The following is a 14048-nucleotide window of genomic DNA, read 5'->3' as shown; positions in this document are numbered from 1 at the left end:
GAGGGCTCCTAACATGACCTGGAAAAAGGTATTGTGAAGTTATTCTGTGTTTTCTTCCTTGATGGATTTTCTGTGGTAAGATAAAAGACAGAAGAAGCAGTGGGGAAACAGGAGAGGGTTACAAGTGGGTGATGATGTTGCCTGAACCCCCGTAAAATTTGATAAGTGAGGCAAGATGATTGCACATCTAACATCCTTGTCAGGAAGCACCTCCATACCTGGACCCCATAACATTCTGTGAATGAGCCAGTGCTATTGCACAATAAAAAAACCCATCTGGAAGCACCCTTAGTTCTGTTTCAAACTTCTGTGTCAATAAGGAACTCGGAACTAGCAACCAACTTCAGAATTATCCAAATATACTGGTGGACTAATACAATATCCCAAAATAATAATTAAATATTATTTATTAGTATTTATTGCATTTATACCCCGCCTTTTTTCCTCCAAGGAACCCAAAGCGGCATACATAATCCTCTTCTTCTTCATTTTATGATCCTCACAACAACAACCCTGTGAGGTAGGTTGGGCTGAGAGCCAGTGACTGGCCCAAAGTCACCCAGCGGGTTTCCATGGCTGAGTGGGGACTAGAACCTGGATCTCCCAACTCCCAATCCAACACTTCAGCCACTACTCCACACTGGCTATAATAACCCAGGAAGAACCCTGCATCATCAGACCAAGGGTTCCATTTAGTCTAACACCTGGCCGGCCAGATCCCTCCAAAACCTGAAGGTGCACTTCTCCCCCACGGTTTTCCCCACCTCTCCCAGCAACTGGTACTCTGCAGTACACCCATTGGGCCTGTTGGAACGTAAGTACAACTCACGGATTAAGGAAACTTTTCCTTCATAGGTTGCCTAGCCTGTCATCTGAACCTGGAGCACTCAGCCCTTGACCCAATCCCAAGGTCATTGCCCCCCAAAAGGAAGTTCCGTTTAGCTATCATAGTTCAAGGTGCTGGTTTTGACCTATAAAGCCTTACACGGCTTGGGACCACAATACCTGACAGAACGCCTCTCCCAACATGAATATACCCGGTCACTATGTTCAACATCTAAGGTCCTCCTCCGGGTGCCTACTCCGAGAGAGGCTCGGAGTGTGGCAACAAGGGACAGGGCCTTTTCGGTGGTGGCCCCCAGACTGTGGAATGATCTCCCTGATGAGGCTTGCCTGGCACCAACGCTGCTATTTTTCCGGCGCCAGGTTAAGACTTTCCTCTTTGCCCAGGCATATGGCGGCACATCCTACATGTTTAGTTTTTAATCGGTTTTTAATTGCTTTATGTGTGTATGTTCTGTGTTTTAGAGTTTTAAATTTTGTATACTTGTTTTTATCTCAATTTTAGAATTTCTGTAAACCGCCCAGAGAACCCTGGCTATGGGGGCAGTATATAAGTGTAATAAATAAATAAATAAATAACAGCAGCTGCTCGGCAACACTAGGTCCTCCTCCCCGAATTGATCTAGCCCCCTATGCGCGTGAATCTCTCTTGCTGAGAGAAGCGGTAGGGTCTTACTATTTACTGTTTTACTGTTTTACTCTGTACAGCACCATGTACATTGATGGTGCTATATAAATAAACAATAATAATAATAATTTATCACACCAGCGTTATACTGTGCAATCACTGCGAACTGCGTGCAAAGGACTCCGAAGTTCTCCAGTTTATAATCTGCTTTGACTTTGAAGTACTCCCACGCATCCTGCTTTAATTGCGCTTCTTAGCCAAAAGAAGCGTCGTATTTTGTACCCCTTTGTAGAGTGAATCTTTTGTTGTTCTCTGAGCAGCTACTGGGGGCGCAGGAGAATGATTTGATATTTTTAAACTGCAAATTAAACAAATGCTAACATCTGCATAAGTTTTATAGAGAAAGACATCAAAATCGGCACAGTAATAGATATTAAGGAGGGCTTTCAGCATAACAAATTTGAATTGGATTGGGTTGTCTGTTGATTTTTTAAATGATTTACATTCCCCCCCACCTTTAAACCCTTTTCCTGGTATCCAAAGGATCTTAGGAGCGCCGACGCCTGGGGTGTGATTTAGCTAACAACAACTATGATGACAGCTCTATGCTATGGGGATTATTCAAGGGAAACAGGTATGTTGGATGAAGCTCTGAACATATTTAGTTTTTAAACAGTTTTTAATGCTTTATGTGTATATATTCTGTGTTTTAGAATTTTAAAATTTGTCTACTGGTTTTTATCTTAATTTTAGAATTTCTGTAAACCGCCCAGAGAGCCCTGGCTATGGGGGCGGTATATAAGTGTAATAAATAAATTAAATAAAATAAACTTCCGTGTCCATCCCTGCGGTTCGGTTGAAGCCAGGTGAAACGTACAGCGGCTTTTTACATAGGCGCCCTCTAGAGGGGAAAGGGAGCTGCTGTAATCTAATTGATAGCTTCTCCAGCCATTACCGTAATTCCTTAACTGCGCTTTAGAAACTACATCTCCCATCAGCCTCCGGCGTAGTGGCTGATTTCCCTATTCGCTGCCCGCCCACAGCCAGGAGCCGGGTTTTGGGGACTTGCCTGAACATGCAGCTTTCGATTTCATTGCGGAGCGCTTCGAAAGTCAGACACACACCCAGTTGAAAGCATCGCTGCCTCTGGTTGAGGTTCCTCCCGGCGCTTGGTAAGCAAACCAAGGGAATCCGCTTGAGTTCTTCTTCTGCTCCTGCTTCCAGCATTTAGGAAAAGTTAGGATTAGGAATTTCCTTTCTCTCCGCCTAAAAGGTGAGTAAGCGATGCTTGGCAGTTCTGTACCAATCAACTAGTGTGGTCTTGCCTGTTTACTAGAAGGAAGTCCTACTCAGTGTAGTGGGTTTACTCTAGAGTAGGCGGACAGAGGGCTGGAAACTTAGTGGATAAGATCGTATCCAAATTCCGTCTAAAACAGGCCAATGTACTGTTTTCCATTGAAATGCGTTCTCACGGCCTGGTTTCCAATGCATTTCCATGGGTCTACTCTGAGTAGGACTATTTTCATGTTTCTTTATAAACATGACATAAGTTTTGTGTTTTGTTGCCAATTCTATTTGAACTTTGCAATAAAACTCTCCGTAGCAGTCACTACTATATGGCAGGAGATTGAGCGTTTTTGACGTGATTGGTAACAGATCGCAAAAAGTTCTTTTGAAGGGAAACGCAATATATGTCTATGCCCATCAAAACAGGCCAATATACTGATTTGCATTGAAATGCGTTCTCACGACTTGTTTTCCAATGCATTTCCATGGGTCTACTCTGAGTAGGACTGTTTTCGGGTTTCTTTATAAACAAGACGTAACTTTTGTATTTTGTTGCCAATTCTACTTAAACTGCAGTAAAACGCTCCATAGGAGTCTCTACTATCTTGCAGGAGATTGAGCGTTTTTGATGTCATTGGTAACATATCACAAAAAGTCTTTTTTAAGAGAAACGCAATATCTGTCCATCCCCTTCAAAACAGGCCAATATACTGATTTGCATTGAAATGCGTTCTCACGGTCTTATTTGCAATGCATTTCGAAGGGTCTACTCTGAGTGGGACTATTTTCATGTTTCTTTATAAACATGACGTAAGTTTTTGGATCATATTACCAAACAGGTTGAAATCGCTTAATTGGCTGCCCAATGCCAGAAGCGTCTGTGGAACGTTTTCTTGCAGGGTTTAAAAAGAATTGGCAGAGAACCGGAAAACTTACGTCATGTTTATAAACAAACACAAAATGAGTCCTACTCAGAGTAGACCCGTGAAAATGCATTGGAAACCAGGACGTAATGAATCATTTCAACGTAGCCAGTTTTGATGGGAATGGACAGGGACTGCGTTTCTCTCAAAAAGGACGTTTTGTGATATGTTACCAATCACGTCCAAAACGCTCAATCTCCTGCCATATAGCAGAAACTCCTATGGAGCATTGTACTGCATAGGTTAAATAGAATTGGCAACAAACCACAACACTTAGGCCATGTTTATAAAGAAACACGAAACGAGTCCTACTCAGAGTAGACCCATGGAAATGTATTGGAAATGTATTTTATTAACAAAGCAAGTAACAAAGGCATTGCTTTCATCAGTAGGTGACTACACCCCGATCCCATGTTTACTTGGAAGTCAGCCCCACTGAGTTCAATGGGACTCATAGGATTGCACCCTAAGCTACTTAGTTGTCAACAACTGAAAATCTGAAGGAGGGAGATTCAGGCTCTTCTCCTTCATTTTTGGTTTCAACCTGTTGCTTCTTCTGCTAGACTGCTTTGTGTTCACCGGACTATAATCCAAAATGCGAGCTAATAGGAACACTGCAATCCTTTGCACACCAACCTGGGGGTAAGCCCCACTGAATTTTGGGGCATGATCAGGGGTCTGGAAACAAAGCCCTATGAAGAGAGACTGAAAGAACTGGCCATGTTTAGCCTGGAGAAGAGAAGATTGAGGGGAGACATGAGAGCACTCTTCAAATACTTAAAAGGTTGTCACACAGAGGAGGGCCAGGATCTCTTCTCGATCCTCCCAGAGTGCAGGACATGGAATAACAGGCTCAAGTTAAAGGAATAGCTATAATAGAAAAGGCAATGGTGGTGAAAATATGTACAAAAAAGAACCCTAAAGGCAACCACCATAGAAACAAATTCAACACATTGAATTAAATAGTCATTCAAACAATTATTCTACTCCAAGTAATTTTTTACTAAAGTAACCACTTTACAATACAATGGTACTACCACATGAGTAACATTTCATTACATATCCATGATATTCAACACCTGTGTAGCATTTCCTCATATAACATTTGCATTTAGTATCCAATCATAAACAATTACAAAACATCAGACCCATCAACATTCAAACACATTTAACACATGAATAGTCATTCATTATAACAAGACCAAAATTATTTGTTAACACGGTTCATGTTATTCCTTGTTTCGAAATATCTTCTTCCAAAACGCTGGTCCTTGTACTCTGTAAGACATAATAATACCAAATAACCATATTTGTTTAAAGTTACTCCATGGTAACAGTTCTTATTTACAGTCCTTTTTCTTCTTACCGGTTCACAAGATAAGGACTTCACAAATTACTTTTTATTCAAATAAACTTACCGCCACCAGGCAGTGGAAAGCTGTCAAAATTTTTCTTTATAAAGTTTTTCAACATGAGAACATCTTCCAGAATTTTATCTATACAGTATACAAAAGGCTAAATTAGCTATACTTCAACTAAATCCACATCGGACAATGCCGTTATATATTATTTACACATTTTTTAACATTACAGGAAGATAACACAAACCTAAGACCTTGCATATATACCAAAAACAGTCAACAGTCTTTCGCTTAATCACACTGACTATCTGTTCCTCAGCTGGCATAGAACAGAGTTTCTCAGTTAATTAAATAATGAATCACAGACTAGATCTCTCAACAGAGGCTTCAGATCTTAAAGTGAAATCCACCACTCAAACCTAAGTTACCAAGAAAGAAGAAAAATCCTAACTGGAATTTTGACCCTGTGGGGCCACTGTATTCAACCTAAATATCCTTGTCCTCACTGCACGTGTCATTTTACCAATGTAAATAAGGCCACATGGACACATGGTCAAATAAATTACCCTTTTTGTGGCACAGTTCGAAAAATGATCCAAATCAAAACGGCGATGATCCATAGGGTTTTGATTTGGATCATTTTTTGAACTGTGCCACAAAAAGGGTAATTTATTTGATCATGTGTCCATGTGGCCTTATTTACATTGGTAAAACGACACGTGCAGTGAGGACAAGAATATTGGAACATAGATCCAAGATTAAACATCAAATTGTGGAGGCACCCCTTGTGCAACATTTTATGGAGGAAGGACATATAGATGTAATGATTTTAGGTTTCTGGTAATAGAGAGAGTTTATGCACACAAGTATAATTGGCAATGTTATGATGATATTTTACTTAGAAAAGAGGCTCAATGGATATTTAGGTTGAATACAGTGGCCCCACAGGGTCTAAATTCCAGTTAGGATTTTTCTTCTTTCTTGGTAACTTAGGTTTGAGTGGTGGATTTCACTTTAAGATCTGAAGCCTCTGTTGAGAGATCTAGTCTGTGATTCATTATTTAATTAACTGAGCAAACTCTGTTCTATGCCAGCTGAGGAACAGATAGTCAGTGTGATTAAGCGAAAGACTGTTGACTGTTTTTGGTATGTATGCAAGGTCTTAGTTTTGTGTTATCTTCCTGTAATGTTAAATAATATATAACGGCATTGTCCGATGTGGATTTAGTTGAAGTATAGCTAATTTAGCCTTTTGTATACTGTATAGATAAAATTCCGGAAGATGTTCTCATGTTGAAAAACTTTATAAAGAAAAATTTTGTCAGCTTTCCACTGCCTGTTGGCGGTAAGTTTATTTGAATAAAAAGTAATTTGTGATGTCCTTATCTTGTGAACCGGTAAGAAGAAAAAGGACTGTAAATAACTGTTACCGTGGAGTAACTTTAAACAAATATGGTTATTGGGTATTATTATGTCTTACAGAGTACAAGGACCAGCGTTTTGGAAGAAGATATTTCGAAACAAGGAATAGCATGAACCTTGTTAACAAATAATTTTGGTCTTGTTATAATGAATGACTATTCATGTGTTAAATGTGTTTGAATGTTGATGGGTCTGATGTTTTGTAATAATTGTTTATGATTGGATACTAATTGCAAATGTTATATGAGGAAATGCTACACAGGTGTTGAATATCATGGATATGTAATGAAATGTTACTCATGTGGTAGTAGCATTCTATTGTAAAGTGGTTACTTTAGTAAAAAATTACTTGGAGTAGAATAATTGTTTGAATGACTATTTAATTCAATGTGTTGAATTTGTTTCTATGGTGGTTGCCTTTAGGGTTCTTTTTTGTTCAAATTAAAGGAAGCCAGATTCCAGCTGGACATCAGGAAAAACTTCCTGACTGTTAGAGCAGTACGATAATGGAACCAGCTACCTAGGGGAGTTGTGGGTTCTCCCACACTAGAGACCTTCAAGAGGCAGCTGGACAACCATCTGTCAGGTATGCTTTAGGGTGGATTCCTGCATTGAGCAGGTGGTTGGACTCGATGGCCTTGTAGGCCCCTTCTAACTCTGCTATTCTATGATTCTATGTAAAAGCGCCTAGAATCAGGCTGCATGATTCTTCTGATGATCTTCCGGACTGATGAGAACATGGCTGTCTTGCAAAGCAATTGTCAATCGTGTTGTTTAGTAAACCTCAATGAGAAATGAACAATTTGTACCAGTCTACCACAGGTGAAATGGACTCAAAGAGAAGTAAAAGTGGTAGACCACATTGGCCAGATGTAGGCTGATTGGTATCAATAATCGCCATCTTAAATCAGAAGAGCTGAAGGATTTGAGGGCACGGGTGAAATATTGGGCTAGAGGTGGGTACTGTGATTAGGACAAAAGCCTTGAGCAATAGTCTGGGTTGTTACCCAGTTTTAAACTTAGATGTGCCTCTCTGACTGCTAATTGCTTTTATGTGTCTTTTCTAGAAGAAAGATTACAATTATTTCCATTTTATAGATCAGGGAATTGTGGTCAGTATGTGATTTGTCTAAGGATGCCCAAAGAGTGACAACCTGAATTGTACACTACACCCAGTTTTTGCCCCAGTGTCCAGTGAATTATACAGCAGTTTCTAGTCTGTGTGTGCATGTTAATTGGCAGGACAAAGCAGGAAAGAAACTGGTGGACCAAGAGCGTCTCTGCATTAAGGGAAACCTCGCTGTATATCCGGGGCTTTTGTTCCTCCTGCCCATGTTCCCCAGCAACTGGTGCACACAGGCTTACAGCCTCGGATCCTGGAGATCGCACTTAACCATCAGGGCTTGTAGCCGTTGACAGCCTTCTCCTCCAGGAATTAATCCAACCCTCTTTTAAAGCCATCCAAATTGGTGGCCATCTCTACAACTTGTGGTAGTGAATTCCATAGTTTAACTCTGCGCTGTGTGAAGAAGTCCTTCCTTTTATCTTTCCTGAATCTCCCACTAACCAGCTTCATGGGATGTCCCCGGGTTCTAGTATTTTGAGAGCGGGAGAAAAATGTCTCCCTATCCACATTCTCCACACCATGCATACACAGGAGGAGAGGGGCGACAAGGGAGTTGAACTGAATACTTCCCCTTCTTTGAGTTCTATTGAGACGGTGCCATCTCATGGCGGAAGGTCGTGCTGTTTCCTGGGCAGGGTCTACACTACTGCTTATAACGGTCTATAAGGGTTATGACAACTGTTCAGGCCCAGGACACATTACATATACCGTTTTCATACTGTTTTAAAAGTGTTATATCCTGCTTGGTGTGGATCGGCCCTTGGCTATTCCCACTTTAAAAGTGGTTCTTTTTAATCCAAGGATTTTCAGAGGTTTTCAGTCCTGGTTGTTGACAATGTCAGAGACACTACTTTCTTGCCAGTTTCTTGCCTTGTTTATTGTAAAGAGAAGGGTTTTTTTTTAAGTTTCCAGAGGGCTGTTTGTGTTTGTCAGTTGCAGCAAAAACAACCAAGATTCTTGAGGAAGTTTAAATACTTGACACATTTATTATGGCATACATTTTGGTAGACTGCAGTTCACTTCACCAAATGTAGTCCAATGACTGCAGTCCATGAACGCTTATGCCATAATACATTTGTTAGTTGTTAATACAGCACAAGACCAATGATGTGGTTGAATTTTTTGAAGTCTGTTTAGTATGCAATGTGCTTTACATGTCTTAATACAGGGGTGGGCCACATGGGATCCAAATGCTGTAGTGGCAAGACGACGATGATGATGATGACGACGACAACTGATAGTTCACCAACACAACTTGGTGGTGGCAAGAAGGGCCTATTTTGCTTTAAAACAAAGTGAAATAGGCCCTCCCCCCCTACCACCACTAGTGCATGGCTGAATTTTGGCAGCAAACCATCAATTATTATTTTTCTGCCCCTGCCTCCATTTTTCTGTGGCAAATTCAGCAGGGTGGTAGCAGGGAGGGCAGATCCTGGTGAGCTTTAGTAAGGCCCCGAGAAAGACTCACCAGCCCAGACACCTGACAGCTGGTGGATGGTTCTACAAGGCACTATTCCAATTTCTCAGCGTTGCCTGGAGTGGTGCCACGTTAGGAGCTGGCAGCTACTTAGAGCAGCACCAGTGCCACTAGGCCAAAGTGGGGCCTGGCAACAGAAGAGGGGCCATTGCCCAGCACGCCTTAAGCCTGGAGCTGGTCCTGAAGGTGGGCCATTGCTGTTCTCATCCCAATGGAGAAATGAGGCAGTCAGAAAGTAAACTTGCCCAAGGCCATTCAGTGAGTTCATAGAATCATAGAATAGTAGAGTTGGAAGGGGCCCATGAGGCCATTGAGTCCAACCCCCTGCTTAGTGCAGGAGTTCATGGCCACACGAGGATTTTCAGATCCAATTCCACATTTGTGTCTAAAAGAGAAACCACATTAGATTAAGTGTAATCTGCCCTATGTATGCAATATGTGAAACTGACTGTTTTAGAATTAGATATACTTGGGTAAACTAATATCCCTTCGTTTTCCACGCTTTGAGCACCTCCTCAAATGAATAACCCCTTTAAGCAGGAAAGCCATGTTAAAACGTACTTTATTTAAATTGTTTGGGAAACATGTGGGTGTTCTTTTGCTCCGAGCATAGTGGCAGCAGTCCAGACAGTCTACCGTTCTCCAAAGCAGCCCCCCCTCATGGTGATACATCCAAAAGGGGCTCTGTGGGTGTGCTGCATCGTGATGTTCGTGGCCGTCAGCACCAGGCAGCGTTGTTGGCTCGGCTGGGAGTCAGGTGTCCGGAGTGTGTCCTGGGAGGTGGGGTCACCTGCTGAGGGCAGAGTGGTGTGGGAAGGTCACCCCCTGCCAAGATGCTTGCTGCTGGACTATCTGGAATGGTGGTGGGGTCAGTGGTGAGTCAAGGAGGTGAGGGAGAGACAATAAGGTAACTACACTGTGTATTTGACCTAGCTTGAAACTAGTGTTGCTATCATGGCTTCTTCCACATAACTGCTGGGAACCGAATTTCTGAGAGGCTGCTTAAAACCTTCATCAGGTTTCACAGCTGGAAGCCATGGCAATGGAATAGGTTTGAAACTGGTTTGTCTCTGCAGTGAAAACATGCCCCTAAGAGACTGTGGAAAGGGGGCTTAGGTGCTTCTGCAAGCCACCCTAGGAAACTCACATGCAATGGTTCCAGGCCCACTGGGGATACATATGGGCTGGGAACAGGTCATTCAGGATCCAGGGCCAAAGGAGCTTGAGGCATTCAACACAGAGGCCCAGCAGTGGTTCAATGCACTGCTCTGGAGGGTTGCAGCTGATTCTGGTCAATTCCAGGAGCACTTGTTTCATGTGCTCTCCCAAGACCTGTTTCATATGCCAGTAATCAGCAGAAAGGGGCTTGGACCATGTGCAGAGTGCAAATGCTCTGAGTAGTCACATAATTCACATGAAGTTGGGCAAGGGTTAAAGTCAGGCCCCTGATCGATCTAGACCATACTATTCTCCATTCTGACCAGCAAAGGCTCCCCAAGGTCTCTGGCAAGGGTTCTCCGCTTCATAAAAAAGGACCACTGATTTTAGTTCAGCCAGAAGGTGCTAAGATCAGCTACTGCCCTCAGAAGCATTCTTGAAATAGCATTCCTGCCCTGGTCTTTTTGCACAGGCTGCATGCAAAACCAAGTGTGACTTGGTGCTGTCTTCTTTGGTGGGCCTACTGATGTCAGCCCTGTCCTGATGTTCCATAACATCTACCTCCATAGAACTGACAGAGAGCACCAAATGCTTCCTAGCTACCAAAAAGGTTTGACTGTTCCAACCTACCTGCCTAGTTTCTGGTCATTGGACACTGCTCTGAATTCCCCACCCAAATTAGCCATTGGTTTTGTCTGGACAAAGAAGCCGCTCAGATCCCTCTCTTAGCTCCTGCCCATGGCTGAAACGCTTTGAAAACTCTGCAGTACCAACACCACTTGCCTTAGCCAAGCCTGTCTTTTTTGGCCTGAATGTGAATAGGATATTTCTTACTTAGATTAATTTACTTCTTGGAAATGCCACCTAACCTTCTTCCTCAAGAAATAGCAGCTGTGGGAAAGGATGCCTAGTTGGTCACTATGGATCCCAATTTCCTTCAAGGGACACAAAAGGTGACCGCTAGAAGGAGGAGGGTGGGGAACCAAGTTCTGATCAAAGTCCCAGACGGCTCAGTCCCAGAGAAGATGTGCAACTAGCAGCAGGATCAAGCCCCTTTAAATGGCATCAGCCCCAATGGAAAACTTAAGGTGTTTTATTTTAACCCTGCTTCTTTGCCCCCCCCCCCTCCCCAAGCACACTCATATCAGAGAATCAGAAGTATGGCATGACAACAACCCACAAACCTGTTCCAAGGAAAGGCCAAGGAAGAGGATGGGAATCTGAGAGAGTAAGAAGTTTCGGCCCACCCACCCCAAAACCCCAGCCCCGCTTTAAGAATGGCGGAGTGCCTCCTTGGGTCAGACCTCGCTGGTGACCGACCGGGAGGGAATAAGGACATCTGGGGTGGTGGGGAAGAGACACAGTTGAGGATCAGGTGATCTCTGTGAACACAGCTCTGTGATTCTAGAACAGAGAGAGAGAGAGAGAGAGAGAAAGGCAAAAGGAAAAGAATCAGGTCTGCCTTCAAAAACAGGAACAAATTGCTCAGGCCAGTTTTAATTTCATTGTTCCCTTTTTCCCAGTGTAACAGGAATCAAGTTTGGGACACCTGATTCCTCGGCACAGCCTTCAGTTGAGTTACACTAGAACCAGATGGACAGGAAGAAGCAAAGCCATGGCAGTAGTATAACATCAAATACAACCTCTCAGACAGAATACAGTATAATCTTAAAACTTTCCTGATCTTGTTTGTGTGTGTGCATTTTTAAAATGAACATGTTTCTAGTCCTCATAGGTGGAAAGGATTTTTTTTAAAAAAAATGCACAGGCAGGATTTTCTACTTATTGCTTTGACACAAGAGAGTGTTTCCTAGTCTTCACTTATGGTCCTGTCATATAAATCTTAACCCTCTATCCACAAGTTGTCACCAAAATGGCCAGAACAACAGAAATGTGCATTCTGGGGTGAATGACATCAGGAAACACAGCAACATAGAAAAGCAAGACTCACATCACAATTCTATGCATGTTTACTCAGAAAGCCTTATGCCCCTATAAGTGTGCATAAGATTACGACCTAAATGTGAAATATGCAAATTTACTTAGTTGGCAGAATTTATTCTAGTTGCAGAATTTTCAAGTTGCAGAATTCGAGGTGTTTTGCACAGAACTATGCACACACACAAACACACACCGTAACGGTCACTTTCCTTTGAAGGATGCACCTGCAATGGCTTGTTTTGCAGTGCTGTCAGAGCTGTAGCAGATGGGCCATGAAGCGCATTTGAAAGCCAGAGGCCAGACTGCGCCTGCCTTCAGTCTATCCTTCTTCACCCATCAGACTTGCTGGGAAGAGAGGCTGGGACCCAGTGCTGAGGCTGTAGCAAGCTACCCACCCTCTGTGCCTTGGAGGCTTCCTGCCATTCTGCAAATTGTCTGGGAAAGGATGATGCAGCCAGAGCAGGCAGGCAAGCAATCAATGCTCATGCTTAAGCCCAGGGAACTGGAAGGAGGCTGGTGCATACTGGCAGCAAGGTGGGCATCATCCAAGGTAGGTTTGGTTTCACAGAAAAACTGTCCATGCAAACCCACCTCTGAGAACATTAATTGCTCTGCTCCTAAATAGTGCCAGGCTTTCTGCTCTCCATGGAATGGCCAAAAGCCCTATATGGCTCGGGTCCAGGTTATTCGAAAGACCGTATTCTCCCTTATGAGCCTGCCTGTGCTTTGAGATCTTCTGGGGAAGCCCTTCTTTCAGTCCCACCATCTTCACAGGCGCGCTTGGTGGGAACATGGGAGAGGGCCTTCTCGGTGGCTGCTCCAATGCTTTGGAACTCTCTTCCCGGGGAAGCTATGCTGGCTCCCTCCTTGATGGGCTTTTGGAAGCAGACTAAAACTTGTTTGTTCCAGCAGGCCTTTGGAGAATAATCTGGCCCTCCATCTATGTTAATGTCTTATAATTTTATTGTGAATTTTAAATGTTTATTCCCCCCCCCATTGTACGTTTTAAACTTTGTAAGGCTAACTTGAGGCCCAGCATTTGCAAAAGGTGGGATACAACTAAATATAATAATAATAATAATAATAATAATAATAATAATAATAATAATAATAGAAGGATTTCTCCCAAGGATGAGCATTTCTTTCATAGCATCTATTTGATTTATCAGCTACATTTCTACTGCCCAGGAGCCAGAGCTCTCAGGGACGTTCACAAAATAGAGATAAAAATATAAAATGCAAGAACAATAAAACATAAGTTAATGTCTGAAACCAATTAAAACATCCACAGAATAAAATCAAAGGAAACAATCAGCAGAGGACAACAGCAGTGAAAGTATCTACAAAAACCAAAATAAGACTCCTTAAAAAAAACTGAGGGAGTAAAATGAAGGGGACTCTCTAGGAGTGTGTCAGGAATGGGGAACTTGTGGCCCTCCAGCCATTGTTGGACTACAACTCCCATCATCCCTGAACATTGGTCATGATGGCTAGGGCTGATGGAACTTGGAGCCCGTTGACATCAGGTTCTGGGCAAATTCATACAGGCATTTCTCCATCATCACACTGTGATTAAAAAAAAAAGGAAAGGGGGAAAAAGAATTCCCATGGATTTGCATATATTGAGTGTGTTAATGGTCTAACATGGGTTAACTTGTGGCCCATCATCTCTAGACTGGTAACTACTTTTTTGAGAGTTTTGGGATTTGCCATGTTGCAGTCTGGTCACACATTGGCCTCTTACAAGATGGGCTCAACAGTTGCAGTGGGTCACAGTTTAGGGTGACCCTATGAAAAGCAAGACAGGGCTCCTGTATCTTTAACAGTTGTAGAAAAAAGGGATTTTCAGCAGGTGTCATTTGTATGCATGCAGAATCTGGTG

At 42.7% G+C, this 14048-nt stretch overlaps 1 protein-coding gene and 1 long non-coding RNA gene across 2 annotated transcripts in view; one reads left to right on the top strand and one right to left on the bottom strand.

The window, feature by feature from the left end:
• The first annotated feature begins 2029 nt into the window (after window positions 1-2029).
• Window positions 2030-11862, top strand: LOC134396550 (uncharacterized). The gene is made up of 3 exons (XR_010025281.1): window positions 2030-2105; window positions 2451-2643; window positions 11749-11862. It is a non-coding gene; the product is annotated as an uncharacterized LOC134396550 (long non-coding RNA).
• PLPPR2 (phospholipid phosphatase related 2) overlaps window positions 11214-14048 on the bottom strand; it is a 37695-nt gene continuing 34860 nt past the window's right edge. The window contains exon 9 of the mRNA XM_063123067.1: window positions 11214-11629. Coding sequence (XP_062979137.1) covers window positions 11524-11629 — 106 coding nt within the window. The 3' untranslated portion in view covers window positions 11214-11523. The remainder of the gene's footprint in view (window positions 11630-14048) is intronic.

This window comes from Elgaria multicarinata, chromosome 3, assembly GCF_023053635.1.
Source record: "Elgaria multicarinata webbii isolate HBS135686 ecotype San Diego chromosome 3, rElgMul1.1.pri, whole genome shotgun sequence".
Classification (NCBI taxonomy): domain Eukaryota; kingdom Metazoa; phylum Chordata; class Lepidosauria; order Squamata; family Anguidae; genus Elgaria; species Elgaria multicarinata.
Note: the sequence above shows the minus strand (reverse complement) of the source record. Positions and strands in the feature narration are given on the sequence as shown.